Source organism: Ammospiza nelsoni, chromosome 2, assembly GCF_027579445.1.
Source record: "Ammospiza nelsoni isolate bAmmNel1 chromosome 2, bAmmNel1.pri, whole genome shotgun sequence".
Classification (NCBI taxonomy): domain Eukaryota; kingdom Metazoa; phylum Chordata; class Aves; order Passeriformes; family Passerellidae; genus Ammospiza; species Ammospiza nelsoni.
This window is the reverse complement of record NC_080634.1, coordinates 37,451,402-37,477,738: the sequence shown is the minus strand read 5'-3', so window position 1 is coordinate 37,477,738 and position 26,337 is coordinate 37,451,402. Positions and strand designations below refer to the sequence as shown.

At 42.7% G+C, this 26,337-nt stretch overlaps 2 protein-coding genes across 3 annotated transcripts; one reads left to right on the top strand and one right to left on the bottom strand.

The window, feature by feature from the left end:
* On the top strand, positions 1-17,532 carry ANKRD42 (ankyrin repeat domain 42). Its single transcript, XM_059466221.1, has 13 exons — positions 1-19; positions 401-564; positions 2,089-2,196; positions 3,249-3,368; positions 3,957-4,092; positions 6,895-7,095; positions 7,408-7,533; positions 9,209-9,314; positions 10,122-10,297; positions 10,694-10,820; positions 13,411-13,546; positions 14,701-14,820; positions 17,046-17,532. The coding sequence occupies exons 1-13, from the start codon at positions 1-3 to the stop codon at positions 17,076-17,078; spliced, it is 1,572 nt and encodes a 523-aa protein (XP_059322204.1). The 3' UTR covers positions 17,079-17,532.
* CCDC90B (coiled-coil domain containing 90B) lies at positions 15,648-26,337 on the bottom strand. 2 transcript variants are annotated; one of them, XM_059466222.1, is made up of 9 exons: positions 26,214-26,337; positions 24,128-24,247; positions 21,470-21,573; positions 20,056-20,157; positions 19,380-19,421; positions 19,229-19,300; positions 19,095-19,148; positions 18,072-18,186; positions 15,648-16,968 (listed from the first exon to the last, which is right to left on the bottom strand). In XM_059466222.1, the coding sequence occupies exons 1-9, from the start codon at positions 26,305-26,307 to the stop codon at positions 16,913-16,915; spliced, it is 759 nt and encodes a 252-aa protein (XP_059322205.1). In that variant the 5' UTR covers positions 26,308-26,337; the 3' UTR covers positions 15,648-16,912. The 2 variants fall into 2 exon arrangements, with proteins under 2 accessions (XP_059322205.1, XP_059322207.1); XM_059466224.1 differs by having other exon boundaries at positions 26,014-26,236.

Here is a 26,337-nt window from a genome sequence, read left to right as displayed (position 1 = left end):
ATGATGACTACTGCAGAAGGTGAATACTAATTGGTTTAGGTTCCTTTCATGTTTGGCTATCTGAAGTTAGCCCCCTTGGCCATTAGATCTCATATTTCTGTTTACAAGTTTTGTCAAAGTACCAAGATGTTGCAAGGGGTTTGGATATGTAATTCTCATTGTTTCCAGTCTTGTAGTTAATCAGTGGAAAGGCCTAAAGGGAGAACACAGGTCATTTGATACCATGGCCTGGTGACAGAAGATTTTTTTTTTCTTTTATCCTACTGCTTCTACATTTAGAGTTTGATTCTGTGCCATGAATGTCAAATCTGATTTTTTTTTGATTCATCACACATTCTCTATCTCTTAAATGTTGCTGATTTAAGCAGTGGACTAATGCCCTTTCATTACTCCTCACTAGTTGTCAAGAAGAAGGAAAATTACGCTAGTGTGCATGAAGCAGTGAAAGCTGGGGATGTAGAACAGCTTGCATCGATGATAAAAAGTGGAGCCAGCATTAATGAGGTGGATGTAGTTCACAAATTCACACCCTTGCAGTGTGCTGCCCACTCGGGAAGTCTGGAGGTAAAGCATTACCTTAGTGTACAGGCATAGCTATAGTTCCTATTTCCTTCTTTGGGAGAGGCTGAACACAACATTGCTTTGATCAGACTGAATCAATAATCTCTGCCTGTTTTTCTTATTAAATATAATCACGAAAGGCAGGAGTACAGGATTTTGGATTTTATTTTTTTCTTTCTGAAGACCCAGCCAATTTACTTAATCAACTTTGCCGTATTTTAAAAAATCATTGTGTTTCTTACTCTGAGTAAAATCTGCCTTATAGCCCCCCCTTCAGACTCATGACCTTTTTTTGTCTCTATTGCATTTTCTCCTTCTCTTGAGACACCTGGAAAACCCTGTAGGATGTGTAAAATGTTCTAAAGGTGACTGAAACAGGTGAGAAGAGACATGAAAATATATCCATTCTGCTTACCAGTGCCCCATGCCTCATTCTCCATAGAAGTAGTCCTAATATACTTTATTTTAATAAATGAAAATGTTGAATAATGGTAGAGAAATCAGCAAGTGATTGCATCAATATTTTAAACTTCCAGAAGGACTGAACTGCTGTGTTCAGCACAACATTCTCCTCCTTCTTGCAGCCTCCTTGTTCATTGTCCATGACAGTCTAAACTTGAAGCAACAAGGCCATTTATGTCCCAAAAGAAAAAGCATTAAGTTCTTGCTAGACTCAAGAATTGCTAAGTGCAAAGCTGCTTCTGGAATGTAGAGACACTGTCAAGAAAATGCTAATGTCAGCCCCAAAGCCAGATTGCTTACCTTCCCTTTCTGCCTCTCTAAGTTCTGCCATTTTTCATTGGACTCTCCTACTTTGCAATCAGTCTGTTAGACTTTATTGAATTATCTGTCATCTGTTTGTCACTAAGCTCCTTGGCAGAAATAGTGGAGGAAGCTGTAAGATGGCCTGAAAGAAGATAATAAATCATAATAATATATAATAAAAAGTTCTAACTGTTCCTCTAGCTGTCTTTGAATAGTTCATAAAGCTTTCCATTGCAAGCAACTATATCTGCTGGAAAAAGATGAATAAAATAAAACTAGGCCATGGAAGGATGAGAAGAGATATGGGATTACATATGCCTAAGAAGCCTAATAAATTAAATGAGGCTTTAAATTTAGTATGTGATCTTTTTCCTGCCAGTAATTTTAGCTGGAATTCATGTGAGCATGTTTGCATTGTTTTTTCCAATGCTTTTACCTCATGCCATAAGAATACTCTCACAGATTACATTTTAAAACTGGAAGAGTAAAATGATAAAGTCAAACTGTAACATTAATGCTAGGATCTGATTTAGTGGGTTATTTGCACATTTTGTACCCTTGGGTGGAACCTGGAAAGTATAACTTACTCATAACTTCCTAATTCACAAATACCTGTTTAAGGCATGCTCTGGGATGTCCTATTTCCATAAGGAAGTATTCCAGCACTGTTTTGAAATGTAGCCGTGATGGATGGATTCTATTGAAACGCGCCTCAGAGTCACGATGGGAGCAGTTAATAGGAGCCTTTGGTTTGTTGAGCAGTGCCTGCAGTGGCTGCTGTGGCACGGCGCTGACCCCGCGCGTGTGACCGCGAGAGGCTGGACTGCGGCTCACCTGGCCGCCATCCGCGGGCAGGACGCCTGCGTGCAGGTACTGCCAACACTCCCTCTCAGGCAAAGGTTACTAGGGCAGGCCTTAGCACTGTGATAAATAGGTGTGATTCGTGCTGATAAAAATTGAAACAGTAATCGGTATTGATACAGTAATTAATGTTTAAGAATAATAAATAGTTAAAAAGTTGTAATGCCAAAGAAGAGAGGGAGAGGAGGGGCTCTACCCCCGCCCTTCCCAGATGTTCTCAAGCACCACAGGAAAGAAGCTGACGATACAGTTGCTAAAAATGACCAAGAACCTGGTTTGGTCCCAGAAAATGCTAATTATAAGGGATTTATTGACTTGATATGTAGATGCAGTGATACGTTAGTCTTGGCCTACATTGTACTGGCTTGGTGCGCATGTGTAACCCAAAGGTGAATTAAAGGACAACGAAGAAGACTACAGGGCCTTCATCAGTGACGACCCCCAAAGGCTTGTGCGACCACCAAACCGAGTGGTGGCACATGCGTGATAAGGGTGGTAATGAGGGCGGAGACAGAAAAGTGACAAACCAAAAATAGGAGGAGATGGCATTGACACATGGCATATAAGGGGTGATTTTCACTTGGCAAGCTTGTACGTGAGGTGGCAAGGGTCATTGAACCCTGCCCTCCGTACCCCGCGGTTGTTTTGGCTTATGCGCTATTATTGGAACCAAATTGTCCCTTATTTATATATTTTCTAAACTATTCAATTAAAATTGTTGCTACCTTAAATATTGTTTGGGGTTTTTTTTAATGAGGGGATAATTGGGCAAACATAACAGCACTGGACAAATTCATTATGAAGATCCCTGAGGGAGCCCCTCAGGGAGCTATGAGTAGCCTATGAGTAGCTCATCTGATGTCTTGACATGTCAAATTAAGTTAGCCATTTTCAGAGCAGAGCACTCATTTGCGCTGTCTGTGCAAACAGATCTGTTTTGTGCAATACCAGACCCCTGAGGTCAGCCCGGAGTTATCCTGCTGGTCATCATGCACCATCCTTCCAGGAAATGTTTGCTTTTTCAGCTTGTGAAATGCACGTGTGCTTTGCGTTTCTTTCAGGCGCTGTTAGTGAGCGGAGCGGACGCGGCAGCTCGGGACGAGCGCGGCTGCACGGCCTCGCACCTGGCTGCGGCCCACGGGCACTCGTACACGCTGCAGAGCCTGCTGCGCACCGGGGCGGTGAGACTCCTGCCGCAGCCCGGCAGCTCTCCCAGCCTCAACTCTCCCCAGCTTGAGCCGAGACTTAGGGCTGGAGATTAATTACTGGGGGGGGGGATTTATTCCGTGCGCAAATATCCTGTATTTTAGATTGTGATATACATTTAGGGTCATGATCTAAAAATGTAGAAAGAATCAATAATGTGAGTAAATCACCTTCTGCTGAGGATGTCATTAAATGAGCATCAGGTACTGGGGTGATGGTAATTTTTCCCAGTTCTAAAAATCTTCTATAGTAAAGGAAACATAAACTTTAAAAAAGGGAAAATTATTCCAGATGCGTATTTAAGGAATAATGACCAATGCAGATCACTATGATGATAAAAACATGTCTAAAAATGCACATTTTCTAAGTGTATTAAGTAAAAGCAAGAACCTGTGAACAGTACCTGTGAAGCTGGAACTGCGTATAATACATGAACTTTGGAAAACGTTATTTGGTTTGATTTAAATAATTTAACACAATGAACAGCAGATTTCCATATATAAAATTTGTCTTGTGTCTTAGGGTTCAGAAGTGAATGAATTAACCTGCTACTTTCATTTTAGGATGTAAATGTTTCAGACAGGAATGACTGGAAACCTGTTCATTATGCTGCTTTTCACGGTCGCTTGGGGTGTTTGCAGCTTCTTGTTCGATGGGGAGCGTGTGTAGATGATGTGGATAACAATGGAAACCTTCCAGGTATATCAGGATAAATCATATGGTTTTAAACCTTTGGTTTACAGTTGTTGTGAAATGTGATGGTTGAGCAAATTTTAACTAATGCACAGCAGCAGCATTTGCTATTTGATTCCATGCAATCCACATAGATAGCCCATTTTTTCCAAAATGTTACTCTTGGTGACAGTATCCCATTCACTTCCTGCTGCTGCTAGCAAGGATGAGAGCTCACAAATGCTGGGATGTGGAGCAGGCTGAGCCTGATTGGGAGCAGGTGAGCAGCATCTCCTCTGTGTGTGATGGAGCCCGTGTGCCAGTGGAGGTCGCAGGAGAAGGATGGGTGGAGTGGGAGGCAGTTTCAGCTGCTATGTGCTACTTTTGACTTGGTGCCAGTGTGATGAGGTTCTGGTGTGTTGGCATCCAAGTTTTTGTATCCCACTGTTTCTTAACTGATTGTGTGAAACAGTTGTTTTCGTTTTCCTGTGATTTCTTCATCTTGATTTCTGGAATACTTCTGGATTATCTGTAATTTATTTTCGTAATTATCAGTGCATTCACTTCAGCACAAAAATTTGCCAGTGATTGTTCCTTGCTTTTTGAATTTTCTCCAGTGTCCCTCTCCCTAACTTACCACTGCCTCAATATCCTCTGTAAGCTCAATGGTATTGTTCCTGTCTTGAATTCTCCTTGCATCCTTTTCATTTTAGCGTTTTCCTTCTTAGGTTTGTCACATTATTTGTTCTAAAGAGCATATGTTTTCCTCTATAACTTGTACAGAGTTATCTTCATAAATCCCTTCTTAAAATCTTTTACCCTCTACTAAGGACTACTAACCTAGGAAACATAGCCATGGTGTGTTTTGCAAACCTGGGGCTTGTTACAGGATGTGAGGCTGCTGCATCCCAGGAGGACATCTGGTGCATTAGCAATAAGGGGTCACGATGTGAGGCACCCTGGGGGCAGCACGGAGGGCAGCTTTATTTGCATTTGGGAACACTGATAACAGACTTCTGTGGAGAGAAAGCAGATGTCAGCACAGTTCTACTTAAATGCTCTATATAAAATGGTTAGTAGAAAACTGCTTTTGTTGTGTTTTGGCATCTACAGAAGCTTGATCTTCCAACCTTTGATGTGTTTCATTTGATCATATTATCTTCCAAAGGAAAGAGGGTATTTTGGAACAAGGCTAGTAAGAGATTAGTAGAAGTACTGTACAAACCAGCTTGTTGTCTGCTTGTGTAACAGAAGTGAACTTAAATTATCTTTACATGCTTCAGCTTCAAGATTAGCTGAACTGTGCAATAATTTTTCCTAAGAGAATACCATAAGAAATTTTTTGAGGTTGCAGTGCCAGGCACCTGAAACTTAGAACCTGGCTGCATCTTTTGTATATGTATGTTACAGCAAGGGGTCTAACTATCTTTCCTTGCCAATATTTTGGAAGAAAAAAAAATTCTGTGGCTCATTCAATGTACAGAATGGGCTGTGCTTATTAACTGAACATTTCAATTTGCTTTCTCTCTATTTGTTTTTGGGCCACTTCCATGCTTCTTTTATTGCTCACTAGTCAAACCTATTCTAAATATTTTTCACAGACACAATTTTTTGACTGGTGGCTTTGAGAAGAGTGAATATTTTTAGTCTGATTTTATAAAAAGACAAGATGAAACACAGAGAAATTGGGATACCAACAGATTTCAGATATCTGAAAATGGATTTGTGAGGGTTGAGTCAGTTTTTCACTAGCTGACTTACCTTAAGCATGGTACCCTTCTTTTCCCTTCTCCCTGAGAACCTAACTCACTGACTAAAATTCAGACAATGGCAAAAATTGCCCTTATTTCAGTAAAGCTCAGATTTTAAACTATCATCTGTACAGAGGTATTGTCATCTTGTTGTAAAAGCATTGTCCACAGCCTTTTAGAGCAATTATGCTCTGGAAAGCTGTGGATGGTTTGGTTTGCTATAGAGAACTTGTGTGTGCCAAAAATGAACTGACATGGGTTTTTTGGGTCCTAGGCCTATTGTTTGTTGATTATGAAGATAGTGAGATTCTTATCTGGAGACAAACTAATACTTTTGCCTTTAGAACAACAGCCAGCTGTTTCAGAGCATTTTCATGGAGTGAGAGATCATAATAAGCATTTATTTGGCAAGTTCTTCTCTTTAATGGGATTAGAGGATATTACTTATGTCAAATGAGTCAGCATGTGTTTGGTACCTCTTACTTTGTTGTAGGCCCAGCACTGTAGTAATATTAAGTAAGTAAACCTCTGCATAGCCTAAAGGTCAGGTGAGGAATGTACCTTCCAATATTTTGTGCAGTGAAGCAGCTATCACTGTCCTCATTTCATGGGTGAGGTAACCGAGGATGTGTTGAACTTTTTTGTGGTGGCACAGTAGAGGCTAAAGCAGAAATGGCCTTAGCTCCTAATCAAGGACACTGCTTGCTGTCCCCCTGTGAGGAGTATCCCAGGGTCAGTGGGATCTGTGTTCCTGGGGAGGTGAGGCCCAGCAGTGCACTCTCTGAGCTAGGATTTGGTGCTCTGCTGGGAGTCTGTTCTGTTTCCTGCAGTCAGCTCCACCAGGGAATCATCTCTGCAGATCCCTCCTTGGCAGCTTTACCTCCTTTGCCTAGAGCTGAACTGTGTCCTGGGTGGGAGCTGAACTTTTGCAGTTGAGCTGAGGCTGCTCTTCCCCCTGTGCAGTGTTGGATGGCTCAGTGCTGCTAGATGAGCCAGCCCTGAGCAGTGGTGGGAGCATTGCTTCCTCAGTGGGCAGCAGGGCTCAGCTCTAGCACCCTTTGTTTCATTTGTGCTCTAGCACATCTGGCAGCAGTGGAAGGACACTTGCATTGCTTTAAGTTCTTGCTCAGGAAAATGGCCAGTGTTACACACACTCTGAAAGCCAGGAATGACCATGGAGAGACTCCAAGGGACTTGGCTGAACGGTTCTACAAAGATAATATTCTGCAATATATCGATGACGTGGAAAAAGAGGAGGAACATCCAGAGACACAGGAAGGTGAGTATGGTCAAGATATGCTTAAAAAAAGCATTATGTGTAATTCTTCAGAAGTACACAAAGGTGTACTTGCTATTTCAGGTCTGTGAAATTATTCTCTTAACTGCATGAGGTGCCTGTAGCCATAACTAAGACATGTTTAGTCAAGTGTCTGGTGAGCACTGCTGGTTACACAGCTGCATTTCAGCTGACTGAGGAGCATTATCCTTGCTACCTCTGAAGTGTTCATACATAATTTGCTGTGAGACAAATACCAGCATGTTCAGTAGAACTGCTGGCATCTGCTTGAAAACATGTACCTTTCATTTTCAGTTTTAGCTTTCCCAGCTCATGATGCTGCTTTCAATGGGGACTTACTAGTGATTAGAAGCCTAGTGAGAAGTGGAGTAATCAACATTAATGAGCGGGACGATAAGGGATCCACTCTCCTGCACAAAGGTCAGTAAATATGATCTGTGCTTCAGCTTGTTACTCTTTGTTGCTGATTCATTTACTTTGTTTTTCAAGTGGCTGCTTATCGAAAAAACTTAATGAAAACCAGCATCTCATTTCTTGAGGGCTTGGAAAGTCAACCCCAAACCCCATATTTTGTAATGTATGTGTGTGTGGGTAACTTTAAAAACAATATAACCAAGCTCAAGTCAAGGAAAAAGAGCTTACAATGAAGAGAAATCAGCATCTAAACTGAAAACTAAGTAGCACTGACATTTATTTGCTATTTGTATATCGATATCATGTCAGGTTTGCTGGAATTAATCCTGATTTTCAGTGATGGGGAAAGAACAGATTAAGTACATGAATTCCAGCTTTGAGTGATAAGCAAGGCTGTATTCTAGCTGTAAAAGTTTTTAATTTTCACTTAATTTAATGTAACTAAATAGTTTTGATTTTTTTTTTTAAATCGGGCAAGATGTAGCTTTTAGAAACATCTGGCTGGCTAAGTAGAAGAATGATCTGTACTGTGGGCTGACCTTTATTTACTGAACACATCAGTACTGTGGGGATATGTTGTAAAAACCACAACAAAGTCATTTGGTAGGATGCTGTGAAGAAAGGTAAACTTCTGGTTGACACTTTGGCATGTAGTGGACTACTGGCATTACAGAAAAAATGGTTCTTTTGTGTTTGGGGTTTCACAGTATTATCTGAAAGATGAAACAAAAGATGAAAGAAAGAGGGAAGCATTTTTGTAATATTCTTTTAACACATTTCCTAAATTTCTTTTTGATTAGGTATATAGTAGATTAAAAAAAATTGAAGTTCTTATTAAAATAACTGATATGAAGTGATTTTAAAATTCTACTTTTTCTTCTTGGAATGATGCTGACCTACAGTTGTTTCATCCCCAGTGTTTACATGCTGTTGAAACTTCATTTCCTTACTTCAGTAAGAAAATAAATACAAAAGATATCCAAAAGAGAGTGCTGTCAGAAAATGGATTTATTCTTCCTTGAGCAAATCAGTGTACAGTTTAATCTAGTCCTGCCAAATACCATCTTCCATAAGTGAGACATTGTTCCTGGCACCATGTGGTGGGAGCAGTGGCCATGGCACATCATATGAGTAGGGCTGTGTTAGGATGCTACTGAGAGGTGCTGCCTTGAGTGTCTGCCCCAAGAGATGCTGTACCTTCAGCTGCAGCACAAAGCCCTGCTTGTCTCTCCTGAGGCAGCAGCACACACCCCAGGCTGGGGCAGCCAGCTGTGTCTGAGCCCTGGGAGCCCAAAGCCAGGCAGAGGTGACAGCACCTGGCTGCCAAACTGTGGCATGCAGGCCTTTCAGCTAGGGCAGCAGTTATTTGTGTGTCTTGTGCTCTGTACATGAGACTGGGCAAGTTTAGTTTAGCTTGTGTTCAGCAAGAGCTGCCAAAACATTTCTAGAGCTAGAGAGAGTCACCAACCACACTGCAGTGCAATGCTCTGCCCCAAAACTCCGTGTACCCAAGTGATTGTCAGCATCTTTACACACAGGCTCCCCTTTAAATAGTATCTCCCTTGTGGTGTCTTAGTGAACCCAGTCTCTGATTTGCCAAATAATGGCAAGAGGAGGACATTTTAGGTTTGAAACACTCCAGTTGCATATAATTGACTTGTGTATGCCTTCCTTCCCTTAGCTGCTGAACAGGGGCATATCCATTGCTTACAGTGGTTGGTTGAAATGGGAGCTGACTGTGACATTACCAATGATGCTGGAGAGACTCCAAAGGATGTAGCCAAGAGGTAGCAGTACATATCCTGTAGCTCTGACACTTATTTACTTACTATTTGTGTATCAATATCATGTCAGCTTTGTTGGAATTAATCCTGATTTTCAGTGATGGAGAAAGAACAGATCAAGCCCATGAATTCCAGCTCTGAGTGATAAGCAAGGCTTTATTGTAGCTATAATATTGTAACTATAAAAGGTTTTATTTTTCACTTAATTTAATTTTCTTCTTAGTGAGGTCAGACACAAAAGAGGAAAACTAGCTTGTGGCCACATTTCTCTCCACAGAGTAAAGCAAGGCATAACTTCCCAAGGATTTTCTGGGATTCACATTCTCTGAACCTCAGAGAAAGGAAAAACAATTCTTATCTCTTTTACTGTTCCTGTGTTTTAGAACAAGTAGAATGCATTGTAGAAAATTTGTCGTTCCTCTCCCTTTGTCGGGGGTTGCCTGTTTCCAATACTAGCTCATTTGCCAGAGGACAGTTTTGAGCCCTTATGCTCACAGTTTGCTATCCAAAGTAAATGAGAAGTAGCAGAGGCCAGCTGCTTTTTGCATTAATAAAAATAATGCAGATTCTGATGAAATTCAGTTAAGAATCCCTGCAAAGGAAAGAGATGCCTCTGACGTAGGAGCCATTGCCATAAGATTCCATGAGGCAGAGCTCCTGCCATAAGAATACTACAAAAAGCAGATAGATAATTGTAGTGTGTGTCCAGTCTTCCTTTAGTTTTGAAATCCCTCTGATAAATGGGAACATGGGCAGCTTGAGAGTTTCTACCACATGTGTTTTTCCAGATTTTAACTGTTCTCTGTGCAGATTTGGCCATCTGGCAGCTGTGGAACTGTTGAGACCAAGAACTGGAAACAGTAACTCTAGTGATGAAGAACTAGATGCAAACAACATCAAGTTTTTTGAAACACATGGTGTGGAAGGGAGTACAGATAGCAAAGAAGATTTAACTCTGGATGAAGCAGAGAAAAGGAATGCACGTGGTAAGCACTCTATTTCCATCATTCCTTGTTTGCAAAAGTTGTTATCAAGACATTATAGTCCTAACTAGGACAGTCACAGCCAACTGCTCTTTTTGTTACGAGACGGTTGACAGGATATCTGTAATACTGAGCATTGAAACAAATTGTGGAATATTAGAAAGCAAGTAGAAGGCAATCAGATCATAATTGTCACGCCATTTTAATCCATGTTGGTGCAACAGTGTTGGATTGCTATTTGTTCTTGACATCTGCTTGCTGTGTGGGTGTCAGGTGTAGCTCAGAGTTTGCTGAGCAGTGTGACTTCTGCTCTTATGTTTGTGAGACTGTTTTCCAGACTATTGGATTTCAGCATGACTGTCTTCTTGCATTTAACCTACCTGGAGAACTGTCTTACAGTAAGGGCCTATCACAAGATTAAAGAAGTTCAGAGACTTCTAGAAATTGCCTACAGCAACTACAGACAGCTGGGGGGAGTAACTGAAGAGGAGAAGAAGATGAGAAAAGAAGAAAGGAAAGTTGAGAAGTAAGGTCCTTCTGCCTTGCTAATGTTTAACTGTGTGGGGCCCATTTTAAATCCTCCTTTAAAGCTGATTTCCATGCAAATTTGCATTTGGCCATTCTGTCTTCTCCACTTACCAACTTCAACCAGGCCAAAAGAAATGAACTGCAGCAATTTGTCTGGCCATTTCTAAACTTCTACCATCAGGATCAGCCCCACAACACAAGTGCTTGATAGGCCCATGATTCTTGTGCGAGATAATCTGTTCAGTCTTCAGGTTTTTCTGCAGATGTGTGCAGTAGGTCAAAGCAGCTTCTGGCTGTTTTGTTTCCTCTGAGGATGCCAAAGACATGTATGCCCTTCAGGAAATCTGAAAATAGGCAAAAGTCTTAGCATGGCTTGGATGGAAGAGCACATACAGCAGAGATTATTCAGTGACCTGCTAACATTTCTGTCCATTGGCAATATGTTTCTGTGCTCAGGAAAGGATTAGCTTGTGTCCAGACTACAGGAAAAAACTACCAGCAAACCTGCCTTTGCATGTGAAGCATTGTTCATAAGATATAATTCTCAATGTCTCCATTAAATCCAATGGTTCTGTTAGGTTGGTCAGGTGGTTTGATGGACAGACTGTCTACATTTCAAAGAAAAGTCTATCAAAGATTTAGAGACTTAACAATACTGCAGCCTCCAAAGACAGGCCTGTCTCCACCTCTGCCTGTCAAAGATTTGGCTACCTTTGTTCTCAGTCTGTAGATAACCACCTCCATCATGTGTTTGGGCCAACCCAAACCACTGTCTTTATTTAGTCACTGTCTGGGGGGCTTATATGCCATCAAGAAGACAGCAGACTTAGAAGTTGATCTGGAGCAGATAATAGATGTCACAGATTGCAATTAAGTACTTTGTTTTACAGCCATATCTGAGCCAGGAAACTGAGGTCAGGATTTCTTCTGGTTCCAGGTCACTCTTTGACTCAGCTTATGCTGAAAGTCCATCTTGCTTAACTTGATATGTATAAAATTGGTAACAGACACCTCTGGCCAAGTTAGTTATCATGAGCTCCTTTGTCAACTTCTTGGAGAGGTGTAGGCACTTCCAGGGCATAATTAGACATGTACTTCAGGATGAGGTTGATCACTTCTAGAAGTGTCTCTCCTCGTTTTAGAGGAGGGTGACAAGCTTAGGTGTTGATGCCAATGTTGAAAGGTCAGAGCAATCTGGTTTTAATGATGGAAAAGTCACTCTTGGCTACTAACAGACAGGAAAGTTCATGGTGGGATAGAGCAGCTGCTCAAAAACTAACAATGTCTGTTAGAAGGCTCTGTGGGGCTCTTTCAGGGGTGTTGCTTTCTGTGGCATGTGTGGCTAAACCAGAAAAATTGTGAGGTTCTCTGAAGGGTTTCTCCCACCTGTGAAGGCTAGAAAGCATCCCTAGACCCAAACTATTCTTTTGAAGAGAAATGGGGCTTGTCAGAATACCTGCCTACCCTTCTCAGGGTACCTATTTGTCGATAAACTCCAAGGTGCTTGTATCATAGGCCAGAAAACCTCACTACTGATAAAACACTTAATGACAACACCATTTTGCTACATGAAAAGCAGGAGTTGCCACTTGGGAAGGCTACTGTTGCAGATTTTGAAGATTTCTGTTTAGTCCAGTTTTTTTTGGCTGTAAGAGGCCTGGAGTGAATCACTTCACAGTGCTTTAACCAGGGTTGGTTGCAGAAAAGTGTCACCATGGGTGTGCCACACAGTTTGGGAGCTGGGTCTCTTTAATTGGAAGCATGGAAGAAGTGAGCTGTCCCCTGAGCACAGGCCATTCTTGCAGTGGCAGCAAGGCTGATTGGTAGCTCAAAAGGGCCTGAGTCAGGAATTCCTCACTCTGGGAAACAGAGAAACATAGAAACATGGTAGGTCTTGCTGAGAGCTTTCCTCCTGTGCTGTTTGAATGCATAGGGCAGATATCTCCCCTTTCCTTTTACTGATCTTCCATCTTATAGCTGGGATAATTCATCCTGATATATGAGAGAGCCAGCTCAACTGCAGAGACTCAGTTTATGTGTGAATTACGTGTCAGCTAAACAGTTCCAGGAATCTCAAATAATTTAGGAGCCCTTGAGGGTGTGACCAGAGAGATCTTGTGCAACTGTGTATAAGCCAGTCATGCAAGCTGTCATCTGAGTATTTCTCATCCGTGCCTAAGCCAATCAATAGGAAGGGTGTAGAAGCACCAGATGTGACTGAGAAGGCTGCCCCTGACCTTTCCAGAACGCTGCCGGCTTTGTGCTTTTTCTCTGTTTCATAATAACTTCGTGGCTGCTCGGGCGCTTCTCCCTCCCCGCAGCTGGAGCCGGGCCGGGTGGCAGGCAGCGCGGCCCGGGCTCGGTGTGCGGGCGGACGGCTCCATCTCGTGGTGCCATGGCGCTGAGCACGGCTGGCAGCCGAGGAGGGACAGCTGCTGCTCGGCGCTGTCCCCAGGGCTCCGGAGCCTGAGCGCAGCCGTCGTGAGGCGTGACTGACCTGTCCCTGGCAAAGGCGCTGCGCCACGTGGAGCAGCCGGGGCAGGGCTGGCCGTACTTCATGCTCTGCTTGTCTCCTTCGCTTTTGGCAGGGCTGTGAGGGAGCTGGAGGCGCAGCTGGAGTATGAGCGAGCCAGGCGGGAGAAGCTGGAGAGCCAGCTGGATGATTACCGTGCTGAGATAAACCGGCTCCGAGAGGCCCGGGGCAAAACCCGCACCGCCTCCGTGGTGAGTGCCACACCAGCTCCCCGGGCGCTGTTGTTTGTTCCCTCTGTTAGAGGGCACAGTCTAGAGAAAATGTGCTACAGCTTTCACCTCGGGACGCTGACGTGAGCAGAGTGACCCTTGTCTGACCGTGGCAGTGTCTGTGCTGTGAAAGTGTATCAGTTTCTTTCTGTACCCTGGCAGAGAAGCACTGTTGTTCTTCATCTTAATGTTCACCTAAGGAGTGGGCTGATCCCCAGTACTTCCCTACTGCATATCCAGCGACTGGCAGCTGCCCTTGGCTCAGACCTGGTGTCTGGGACTCGAATGGTGCTTCAGGAGAGGTGGTGTCACCACCTGAAGGGCTGCCCAGCCTGCACGGCTGAGATTGCTGCCATGGGTCCCCAGAGGACAAATTCAATAACAGGGACTTGATCCATGTCACAGTGTCTGGAGTCAGTCAGGCATACTGAATGAGAGCCCAAGATCTCATAGAAAATTCATGGAGAGAGTTCAGTCTGTTTGGGAAAGGAACAGTATGTGCAGCACTAGGAGTCCTCAGACAGAGGTTCTATTTTGAATTAAAAATTAAGCTCTTTTTATATGATAGAAACATAAGAGGAAAGAGGACACCAGCACTGCAAGCAGCCAGTAGGTGATGATGATTCTAATTTTTTACTTTTCACCTGTACAACAGATGGCAATAGATGATGGTGCTTCTATTCTTTCAGAGCATTTTTTATTTCCCAGACTATTTTCCACCTTTTCAGTCAATTGCCTCTGCAGTTCTTTGGTTTTTTGCTTCTTGGTGGAATCTCAGGCTCTGAATGCTAGGTGCCACAGCTGTATTTCTGAGAGGCCAGCTGCACTTTTTCAAGGATGTTTCTGCTTCTCAGCCTTGTGATTGCCAGGCTGGCAAACATTTCTCTGTCAATATTTTTCATTAGGCAGTTTTTGGTTTTGGTAATTTTCGATTTTTAACCAAGCAGCCTTTCTGAGTGACTGCTACAGCCAAGGGACCTCAAGTCTCACACTGCTGTGCTGCCATCCCATGCCCCAGGACTGTGCTCTGCCCTCAGCTTCAATCTGAACACAGTATTGTGTGGTTACTCCCAGATGTATATTTTCACATCCTTCCAGTGGTTCCTGTTTAATGGCTGCAGTATTCTTTGTTTCAGGAAGCTGAGACAATGGCCAAGTCTTGCAAAGACGAAAATAAAGAAGCAGCCAGCCTGCAGCCCAGGAGGAGTGTGACTACTCTGAGGAATGAACCTCCAAGGAGGGGCAGCAGACTGGAGGTACAAAAGCAATATTCCAGACAATGCAGTGTTTGCACAGCCCAGCTCTACAGATGAGCTGTGCGTCTCTACTTTTTAAAAACACTGAACTGTTTTTAGTTCTCTGGCCTAACAACAGGAAAGTCACAGGCCCTCGTAATTCTGAGGAAAGTATCTCCATTCACTGGTTTATTTTGTACTGCCACCTTAGGATGGCATAAGTGCTCATTACCTCCTAGCATATTCAGTGTGGAAGCTGAATAGTGGATGGGAGAATTACTCCTCAGCTGTAGAGAGGTGCCAGGCCCCTTGATTTCCATCTTTAGTCATTCCTAAAGAAGGCAGGAAGCCACTCCTTTGTGAGGTTTCAGCTGACCTGCAGCAGTCAGTCTCTGGGCCTAACTCAGGGCTGAAGGGTTTACTATGGGGTAGCTTATCGTTAGAAATTGCAACCCTGACCTCTCCTCCATACCTAAAAACCATTAAATGACTACACATATAAAAGCTTTTCTGTCAGCTGTGTGCTACTGTGAAATTATTTTCCCTCTGGAACCCTCATTTTGAGACTTAGAAGATAATTACTTTAGTGTGTCAGTCCTGATCCATCCTCTCCTTAGTACCAAAGAAAACTTCATCTCTGAGAATTTCAAGGATACTGATAAATAAAAATCCATGGTTTTGTGTACACCATGAAGGAGAGGCATACTGACTTAACAGCTTTGCATCAAGAGCCTGGTTCAGGGTGTGTGAAATTATGGTGGTGACAAGCTGCACCAGATGAGCTATTTCCTGCATCCCCATTGGTGCTAAACTTTCACGCAGAAATTGTCAGATAGCCAGACAGCAAATATAAGAAATTAATTTTATTTTCTTGAATGAAGATGATAATAATTTAATGCAGAGAATATAAGAATTGGCAGAATACCAGCAAGTTCAACTGTAAACAGAATAAAACAGCAATAAAAAAAATTGCCAGTACTCAGTACTACAACAGTCCTTAGCCCATAAAAGGCCTAGTCTTACTTCAAAGTTAATCCAGAAAGACTTAAAAAAATTATTATTATACTGAAAGAATCAAACCAAGCATATGCATTTGTACTCAACAAGATGGAACTGCTTCACTTTTGGAAGGCATCCACATGTGTTGCAACTCTGCAACAGGAACAGTCAAGTCCTTGCAGAAGGCAGAGTGGCCATGAGGGTCAGTGTGTCCCGTGGGACTGCAAAAATGCCTGCAGGAGGGGTAGGAGGATCACCACCACCACCCTGGCACCACTGAGATTCTGAGCATTTCTGTATTAAAAGCTAGATGCTATGCCCAGAAAATGTGCAGGTTTCTTGGAAATTCTCTGCACTACTTGAGGGGGGAAGTTAAGAGCATTTATCTGCCCCATGGCTGCACACAGCTGCTGGGAGTGGAGGCATTTCCCCTTGGAAAGGCAAAGAAGTTTTCCCATTCTTTGGACCTCTGGGCTTACAGAAATTGCAGGAGATACTAATAAAAATCTATAAAGACATTTTATAAATGAGATTTTGAATGAATGTAAATCAGTTTTCAAGGAAAAAAAAGGGCCTTTAGTAAAGGCCCTGGAGTGTGTTTTTACATATGTAGATTAAAAAACCAAAGGGACAAGCTTTAATTCATCAAAAAAGCGAGGAACAGACTGGAGGCAAAATCCTGAACCTATGTTAAAGAATAATTTACTTGGATCAGATTAGGTAGTTTGAAGTCTGGTATTAGCATCCCTATACTGGGAACTCTAATTTGGGAATTGTATTCCCATTTCTAGAGTATATAAAATCCATTCTGAAAGCAGCTGAGAGTGAGAATTTTCCAGAAAAAAACAAATTCAATTCTGAAAGATATTAGGAAACTTTCTGGTATAGCTTAAGAAATACTTTGAAATAAATACAGTATTGAATAGGGGGCAATGAAATAATACTATTTGGCTCCTTCCCCTCAATTATTTTGATCTTTAGTGTTACATATTCAGAAAACATTTTTATTATACAGTAAGAGTATCAAAACCAAAAGGTGCCAAGGTTATTGTCTAAGTGGTGTTGCCTGGGTGGCCTTTTCTGTCTCTATTGAGTGCAGTCATTCCATGTAGATCTATTTCCAGAACCTGTAAAACCCCAGTGCTATTGCTAGGCAAGTGAACACTGAGGCTGTTAAAAACAAAACAAAACAAACAACAAAAAAAGGAGGTAATTAGCTGAATGCTGTTGTACCACTTTATCCATAGAAGAAATCAGCTGCAAACAGATGGAGGAATTAACAACTGTAGAGCAGAGCCTCCTAACCCTCCCAGATTGCTGCAGGTGTGACAGAACAATTCCAGAAGCCAATGGCTTGTCTCAGCAGTGCTGAGATGGGAGGCCCAATGCAGCAGCCTGAGGAGCCACGTTTCCAGGGACACATCCCAACAGAGCACCACAGGCTACAGGGACTTGTGCTACAGTCACCCAGCTCCTGGAAACTGCACTGCAGGAGAGCTGGCTGCACAAGGCTCACATTAGACATCCCAGATTTCCCATGGAACCAAAAGGACAATGAATTTGAAAATGAGTTGTCAAACACGACAGCACTCCTGAAACTTGACAAGTTGTCTTTTGGATTTGTTACACTGCTGTTTCAATTATTGTTAGAATAAAGCTAATTACATTTGCCTTTCAACTTATTCTTCCAAATAAAATGCATTACTCTTTTTATCCAGCTCCCACACAATAAAAACTTCACTGGTTATGTACATATTGAGAAGACTAATCTCAAATTATGTTTTTGACCAAGCAGAAATCTGTTCTGCTCGGCAGGGGAAAAGTACAAGTCCTGCCACACAGAAACTGTGTGCCTGTGAAGACTCAGTGGGAGGCAGAACTGGTCACTCTCAGACCAGTCCTGAATGACAGAAAACCTTCAGGTAAATGGCTTCACCGAAACTTCTGCAGCAACTCCATCACATCAATAGCTGCTGCAGCAAGCAGAGGTACTGTCAAACTGGGTAAGGTATTTAGACTTGTAATTTTTTTTAATCATGTCTATATTCGTCCTAATCTCAGTTCTGGGCACAATCCTAGTCCCATGGTGGCATCCTCCCAGCTCTTCTGTGTTCTCTGTCACGGTTCTTCCAACCGGAGGGGGAGAGGGAGATCTCCTCCACCCAATCCCAGCTGCTTGCTGCTACAGCTGACCTCATATAGCATTTACTCTTGAACAGAATTTTATACAGCCAAACCCAGTAGCAGTACTCACCACCTTGCCTGTCACATACCTGCCAAATAGCGAATGGTATCAAGTTTATTCGATTCCATGAGTGTTTTTAAGGAAGCTATTTCAGTGTCAATTTTATTACTGATTTCTGAGATAATACTGTTGGTATTTGCATCCTGAAATATTAAAAGACAGCATATATTTAACAAAGTTGAACTAAAATACCATGCTACCAGAAACAAAAATATTTCCAACCTATCACTGCTAAGAGACATTAGAAGACAGAGAAACTGGCTTCATACAATCTGGAAAGATTGCTGAAGGGATAGACAGTAAAAGAGAAAGCTTCAATGATCATAGAATCACAGACTGGCTTGGGTTGGGAGGGACCTTAAAGAGCATCTCATTCCAACCCCCCTGCCATGGGCAGGGACACCTTCCACTAGACCAGGTCACTCAGAGCCCCATTCCAGTCTGGCCTTGAACACTGCCATGGATGGGGAGTCCACAACCTCTCTGGGCAACCTGTGCCACTGTCTCGCCACCCTCATGACAGACTTTTGTCTCTCATGTGCCACTGCCCCCTGAAGGAGACACTGGCACATCAGAGCCAAAGAACAGTATCAGAGCACACAGAACAGTATTCCTCCATTTTTGAAAAACAAAGGTTTAAACATTCCCAAGGCATATTGCAAAAATGGAAGATAGGCTCAAGATGGGACATGGTCCCTCTTCAGCCCCTTAGACTCTGGTGTCCTCTAGCAGCTTCAGGACTTCCAGCCCTTGAATAGCTTGGCTGTAGGCACCTGCACCATCAGTTGGGGAAAAGGAAGCATGATAGCTCACATCCCAGCTGTGCCAGCCTGTGCCAGTACTTGGGAAGTGAGGGACAAGGCTGGAATGCCTCCCTCTGCTGACTGGAGTTTAGTGTGAATCCCACAGGCAAGAAGCACCTGCAACAGCCCTGAGTGACAGAGCCTGGCCTTTTGCTTTACCATACCCACAAACCTATTAGCTTTCACCAAAGTTTGGGGTTTACAGAACATGCAATGCGTATCTACATCCTGCTTTGATCAATACTTACTTTTTTATGAAACTCTGTAGTTGCTTCCATCAGCTTCCTCTCCTGATCTGTAAACTGTGGATAAAAGATAAATCATAGCTATAGCTACAGAAACACAACACAAAGCTAATAAGGCATCTCACAGACCAACTCACCATATCTGTCACCCTGCTCCTCTCCAGGTTTATGTCTAGCTTGCTGTCAGCTCGGATTTTGCTGGTTTCAGTCTTTAAAACAAATGAAGATTATGAAAATAGCTACTTATTCTCCCTAATGGGAGTGTGTAGGTACTTGCTGTTTACTTACCATTAGCTGCTGTTTAACTTGATCCAATTCAATTTTCATTTTCTAAGTGCAGAGGAGAAAAAAAAAAAGATTTTTAAGAATTCAGGAAACTTAACCAAATGAATCAGTGATGTGTTATCACTGCATCCATGCAATTATTCTTTCCTCATTTTTCCTCCCAATGGGGCAATTTGTTCTTGATTAAATATCCTAGCTAATGTGTTCAGATGTACAGGCATATATAATCTGCTGGGAATTTTGTTCAAAAGAAAGGATTTATTTTGTAACAATGATGATCTTGTTATTCTGAGTCTAAAGACAGCAGAAAAATACCAAAATACCATGAAGTAAAACCAAAATATGTCTTAATCACCAAATTAATGAAACTGTTGCAAAGCAATGGCTGACTCCTCTACCTGCACTATATGGTTAATGGCCAGAAGCCAGCAGTTACCCTTAAATAAAATTACAGAGGCTGAAAAAATGTACACATCTTAGAATCCTTTACAGAAGATCTGAGCAGGTCATAGCAAGTGAAATATATTTTTATGTGATCTTTGAAGTTGTAACATACAGATTCTTCAATTCCAGTTACAGAATTACTTTTACATTTATATTTTGTTCCACAAAACTGTACATCAGGTAAAACACAACAAATACTGCAATTAAAATGCTTAATGAAAATATATATTAGTACCTCATTCTCTGCTCTCAAGTTTGCAAATTCACTTTTCTCCAGGATGACCATATCTTTTCGAATGGAGTCCAAATGTGCCATTATCTGCTGTAAAGTTATTTCCTTTGAAAAATAAAACATGCCATTGATTAAGGTGCACTCTTTCTGACAAGTAAAGAAAAAATGCTTAGGTCTGAACGATGAAATTAGCTACTGCAAAGCCCAAAAGTGGGGAGTCTCTCTAACAAGAATGTGACAGAAACAGACAATTTAATACCAGCAATTTATTTGAAAGACTCAAGAGTTTTGTGCTTTTTCTGTTACTTTAATTCACCAAATCTGAACTTAAGCAAAAAGGCCAGAGGTGTTAGTCCAAGTAGCAATGAAATGAAATAGACCTGAAACTACAGGTCCCTCCTGCGGTCTCTTCCACTTTCAATTTACATTCAGTAGCCTCAGAAGCATTAACTGTTGATCTGAATGCAGCTCTTACTAAGCACTTCCATTTCTTGCCTACAAACTCATTGAAAGCCAAAGACTTAATGAGTATCATACTGCCAGCTTCAAAGTCTGATGGACAGAAGTGAAACACTGCTAAAAAGCACTGAGAAAAGCCTTCCCAGGGTTTGAAATAACAAGTTCAGAATTCAAACGCTACATATAAACACAGGAAGAAACCCAAACCAGAAAATAGAAGAAGAAACTCAGAATTTTAAAATGCTGAAAGCAATACTCCTTCACCCAGCATACGGAAGTTACCCTACTATTTAGCATGGAAAAAGGCACATTGCTGTGTGATTCTCTGATGCACAGTGATGGTTTTGATCATTGCTCCAGAAGGCTGTGCAAGCTGAAATTATGTGCTATTCTTCTTTAATTACTTAATGTAATTAAGCGTTCATTGCTATTTTATTTCAACTCCTGACCCTTTCTCCTAACAATAAGATTTTTATCTTACTGGCATTTACTTGTAATAAAAGTTGTCTAACTTTTTTTCCCCTCTGAATCTCAGAAGAAAACAAGAACTTCTGTGTCTGTGACTTACTTTCATCAAAATGAAAACCTTTCTTTTTGGAAATCCTATTACGTGCAAAGCATTCCTAAACAGCATTTTCATGGAATTGTGTCAGGCAGAAACACTGGTTTTTACAGTGTAGTCAGTATTGATAATGAATATTTTAAGATGCTATGAGGCATATTATCTCCTCAGTGTAAATACAACCAAAGTTTTCCCAGGAATTGTAAATCTTCATTGTGTTCAATGAAGTAGTCAGACTTCAGTGGAAGCTGGTCAGAGCCTATAACCTTCTGTTAAAATCTCAAGTGAAACTTAGGAAAACCTGGCACAGTGAGGTGTTTATAGCACTAGAGAGAGCTGCTCACTTGTGTTCCAAAGATGCACCCACGAGCCTTTGTAGCACAGAGGAGTTTTTACCTGCTGGGCCTGTGTAACCATGTCCTTGTAGACGGTGTCTAAGCTGACACTGGACAGGGTGATCAATGCCGACACGATGGTCTGTGCCTGCTCTTTCCCAAAGCCTAGGGCACAATTGAAGGATGACAAGTGAAGGGGGTATTAAAAATCTGGATAAGGAGCAAGAGACACTCAAGTGTCACACCAAACCACAGCGACACATTCACACAATGACTGGGAACTGAGAGCCAGGAGCCAGGCACTGCCACTCCAGCTAGAAAAAACAAACTTAATGCTGCAAAAATCTGAAGCACAGCACCTTTTAATATACTGAAAGTCTAGACAGGCAGCTGAAAGAAAGACCAAATTTCTTCATACAAGATCCAGCCATTCATGCGTTATAAAAATAATTTAGCAAAACTTTACTTCATAATGAACCTTCACAAATCCTGTTAAAACCAAACTTATCTTGAGCTACAGAGCATGCACTCTATAGAATAATAACAAGTAATTGCATATATTGGAACTGTCCTGCAGAGATAGGAACATATGCAAGACTGATTTTTAAACTGCTGCATCCATTGCCTGCAGAAGGAACTCAAACTGGGATTTTTGCTTTCTGATGATAAAAAGTACACCTTGTCTGTAACTTGGTGTTACAGGTGATGTGTAGTGAATAATGGGGAAGAAAAACTGCTCTCACTTTAGCTGGATCTGGTCAAGTGCTGAGAGCTTTTGCCTTAGAGATTTATTTCCAGCAATCTGAGTGATATGTTGTGTTTCAACTACCCCATTTTATAAAGTGGGCTAAATTAACATTGAAAAATGCTTTCAAGGCACATTATTTAGAGGACTGTGCCACTGCACCCTTCTAACATACTGGTACTGTCCAGGTGCACCACTGGTTTACATGTCTAAAAAAGCTACACATGCTTTATGACAGCTTCCTTCCACTACAAAGTGTGATAGTATTGCTTCAGTTTCTCTGAATTTTCAGGGTTACTTAAGCTCTTGCCAATTCCTTTTGTTGCTCTTCCTCCACAGCAAAAAATGACTTTGTTTCATGAAAGTTTAGAAAATGAAGAAAAATATATAGAAGCAAGAGATTGAAGCCTGAAAACTGCCTAAAGCTTGGGAAAAGCTAAAATGGCTCTCTTATTTTTGTGGTTTTACCTATACTGACCTGTCACTGTGGTAGAAGTATTTGTAGAAATTATAGAACAAATTAAACTGAATAACAACTGGCACCAGACTTCACCCCACAAGCTCTAAAGCAACTTGAAGAAATGGCTGAATCAGTTCCTGGGACAAGTCACATTTCACAGCCTACTGTGGTTTCCCATGGACAGGAAAATAAAAACAGTGCCAGTTTTTAAAAAGCAGTTCTAGAGAGATGTAGGGAAGAACAGGCTGTCAAGTCTGACAAGCATGAAAAAAACCCAACTTAGTTAGCAGACTACTGTAAGTCTTTTAACTACTAACACATATTATTATTGGACCCAAATAGTGGAAACAATCCTAACCTCTGACTGTAAAAGTTTCTACTGTCACTTGGGATTTTAAAAGAGAGCTGCTAGTCTGATGAAGACATCAGCTCAAAGCTCAGCAGGGATGAATAAAGCAAACTAAACTCTTTGAATTACTAGGAAAAGGAAGAGAACACAACAGACACAACATTACTTTACTATGCAAATCCATAGGACATTCAATTGTCAAGTAATGCCAGCACTGTTCCCTGAAAACATGAAATGGAATGGAATGTGACAGAAGCAGAAAACATTAACAGAAGGGCATTGTGAATAATCAAAAATATGGAATATCTACTGTTTCAGGAAAAATGCAGCAAGCTAGGATTCTTCTCTTTGGAAAATGATGGGGCAATATGACAGAAGTTTGCATAATCATGAGTGACATGAGAGATTAAATGTTCACTCCTTCCCACAGAAGAGCCGAGTGGGCATCAAATTCACCTCACAGATGGCAGATTCTGCACAAACAGAACATGCAGATGTCTGAAGTTCCATGATGTTCTGGATAGCAATCAGTTTATAGTGGCTCAGGGACTGCATCAGCTTGTGAAAAGATTTCCATTGAAGGTTACTAAAACTCTCAACTGATTTAAAATACCTCCAGGGTGACAAAGTGGAAACTTGGAAAGTACAAGGGGATGTGTGACATCCATCTGCCCTGCTGAAACACTTCTCTGCCTGGAGTGTTACACCAGGGCTGGATGGAGCCTGTACCTGACTTCAGCCAGTCCCCCTCACAACAGAAGAGTGGGCACTGAGAATGTATCCCAGCACTGTGCTGCTGAAAATACTTCTCATTGGGAAAAAACCTTTCAATTATTCTTAGCAGGCTAGTCGAAGGAGTTTCTTGAAGAGCTTCATTTTTGCCATAGAAGTCTTTAACCGCTACTTCACATTTGTTACCTGTGTTGTGTTCCTCAGCTGGAAGACACCACAGGAACCTGCCTACAGCTCCAGATGAGGTAAAGCTAATGTCCCAGTTGCTTGCATGGCACACCATCAGGTGCCTCTCCCTCAGCAGCCTCCTCAAGAAGCTGCCAAGACATTCTACACCACCGGGTACTGGCACTCTGGGGAACTGACAGCACTCAAAGCTACACCACTTAATATTCAAAGCTTTCCTTTGAATTATTTATCTGGTATCACTTACCATGGGCTTCCAGGTCCTGCACTAAAGCATGGGTATCAAAGGTCACCTTCCTCTGCTCCAGGGGAGTGATATCAACTCTTCTGACATCATATGACTTCCTAATGAACGTGGCAGCAAAACCTGGAAATCACCAAACATGACTCCATCTTACCTTGATTGGCTTATCATACAGTACACTAATTTTAATTTCTTTCATCACAGAAAAGCTGCGTGGATGTTGCAACAAAAAGGTGAGTTACAGCACACACCAGAAACAATTGACTTTTCCACAGGCAATTTACACTAAACAGGGCTTACAGATCTGTCTGAAGTGTGTTCAGGCAGCTGTGCAACAGGCAAGCATCCTGACACAGCACAAATAACCCCCACAGCCAACTGTTCTATAATAGTTGGGAAACATCACTTAAATAATTGCTAATAATCACTTAAATAATTCCAACAGCCTTTTACTTTACCACAGAATCACAGAATGGTTTGGTTTGGAAAGGACCTTAAAGATCAACTAGTTCCAAACCCCTGCCATGGGCAGGGACACTTTCCACCAGACCAGGATGGTCAAAGCCCCATCCAGCCTGGCCTTGAACACTTCCAGGGATGGGGCATCCACAGCATCTCTGGGAAACCTCTGCCAGTGCTCACCACCCTCACGGTATAGAATTTCTTCTTTATATCTAATCCAAATATCTCATTTTCAGTGGCTTGTGTGAACATAAATCTACGATTTAAAAAAAAAGATACATGCAAGTCTTATTTTCATGATGAATGAATTTCTTGGTTCACCAGGAAAGTTAACCTCAGGTATTAGTTAAAGATCCACTCTATTTATGAGGTGCCCTCCCACAAGCAGCTTCTCCTACTTTTATTTCAAGTATATGTTTCTCTTCACCTGATGTTTGTGTGGCTTCACATATTACAGATTCTGCTCTAATTAATTCTTTGTTATCTAAGCAGCCCTGTTACTTCTTAATCTCTTTATTTGAAACTATATGCACTGCTGGCTCTCTGCCTTAACCAAATTCCGTGTCTTATCCAGATCTTTACTCAAAAGCCTTATAACATTTAAACAACAGGGAATTTATAATTTTGTGCTGCTACTAGATAAATCAAGTTATGTGTTATCTTATAAATACTACAAAGATCTGGCTGTAACTAAACCAGGCACAGCACTGTACTATTAATGACAATAACAGGGCTACATACAAATGCTACATACATGCTACAGCTTTGGGAACTCATTGTGGCCCTGTCCCCAGTCTGGATCTCTGACTGTAGAAATGGGTTCCCCTACAAGCACTTGGACCAAAGCCATCCAGTGCCTGCTCAGCTGCAGCTCCTCCAGCCACACCTGGGATTCCTTGGGGTGTGGGCTGAGCTCAGGGGCTGCCAGGATGGTGCTGCAGCAGCAAGGACCTGGGCTTAGGGATCAGAACAGGAACTTCCCAGGCCATGGCATGGCACTGGACAGTCCCTGCAGGTGGGGAAGCCTGGGTGCAGTGGTGCTGTCAAGCTGGCTGGCTAGGCTGCTTGCCCCTGGAGCAATGAAAACTAACTGAAAAACGTTGTTTTTATGGAGCTGTCCCAGCTTTTAAACGCACAGCTCTTATGCTTTAAACGCATGGGTGGATTTTTTCATTGGTTTTAACAGCTACATTGCACAGACAGTCTCAAGAAAGCTGATATTACACTTCTGGCTGCTCGCCACGCTTGGCCCCACAGTTCCACTCCAGCAGTCTCGACTGGATGCTCGTGTCCCAGCCCGGAGCCGCGAAACCACTCCGCAGCCCCGCACCCGACACCTGTGGGTGACGCCCTCCGCCCCGCGGTACCTCCTCCCGCCCCGCGCACCCGGACACGCCGCGCACGCCGCTCCCGCCCGCGGAACTCACCCCTCGCTCCAGCCCCGAGGGAAGGCGCTCAGCGCTCCCTCACACAGCGCCTCAGGGACGGGCCCCGCGGCCGCTCCCGCACCGAGTCCGGCCAGCGCCCTGCGCAGCCCCAGCGCCGCTCACACACACGGCCCGGGCTCACCCGACACCGGCAGCCACCCCCCCGAGGGGCAGCAGCCCGGCGCTGCGGCGCCTCTCACCTCTGCGAGGAGCCGGGGGCAGCCGGGCCGGCATCGGGAGCAGGAGCGGGCCGGCCCAGGCGCGGAGGGCACCGCTGCTCCCGGCGCCCCTCATGGCGCCCCAGCCCTCCGCTTCCGCCCGCTC

Excerpts from the sequence above, each read along its gene's own strand:
- ANKRD42 (XM_059466221.1), top strand. Across the intron at positions 3,369-3,956 it reads GCCTGCTGCGCACCGGGGCG|GATGTAAATGTTTCAGACAG; the intron begins GTGAGACTCCTG and ends CTTTCATTTTAG. Across the intron at positions 7,096-7,407 it reads ACATCCAGAGACACAGGAAG|TTTTAGCTTTCCCAGCTCAT; the intron begins GTGAGTATGGTC and ends TTTCATTTTCAG.
- CCDC90B (XM_059466222.1), bottom strand. The coding sequence starts at position 26,307 with ATGAGGGGCGCCGGGAGCAGCGGTGCCCTCCGCGCCTGGGCCGGCCCG. Across the intron at positions 24,248-26,213 it reads GCCCCCGGCTCCTCGCAGAG|GTTTTGCTGCCACGTTCATT; the intron begins GTGAGAGGCGCC and ends GGTGATTTCCAG. Across the intron at positions 16,969-18,071 it reads TACCATTCGCTATTTGGCAG|CCTCAGTGTTCACTTGCCTA; the intron begins GTATGTGACAGG and ends TGTTTTTAACAG.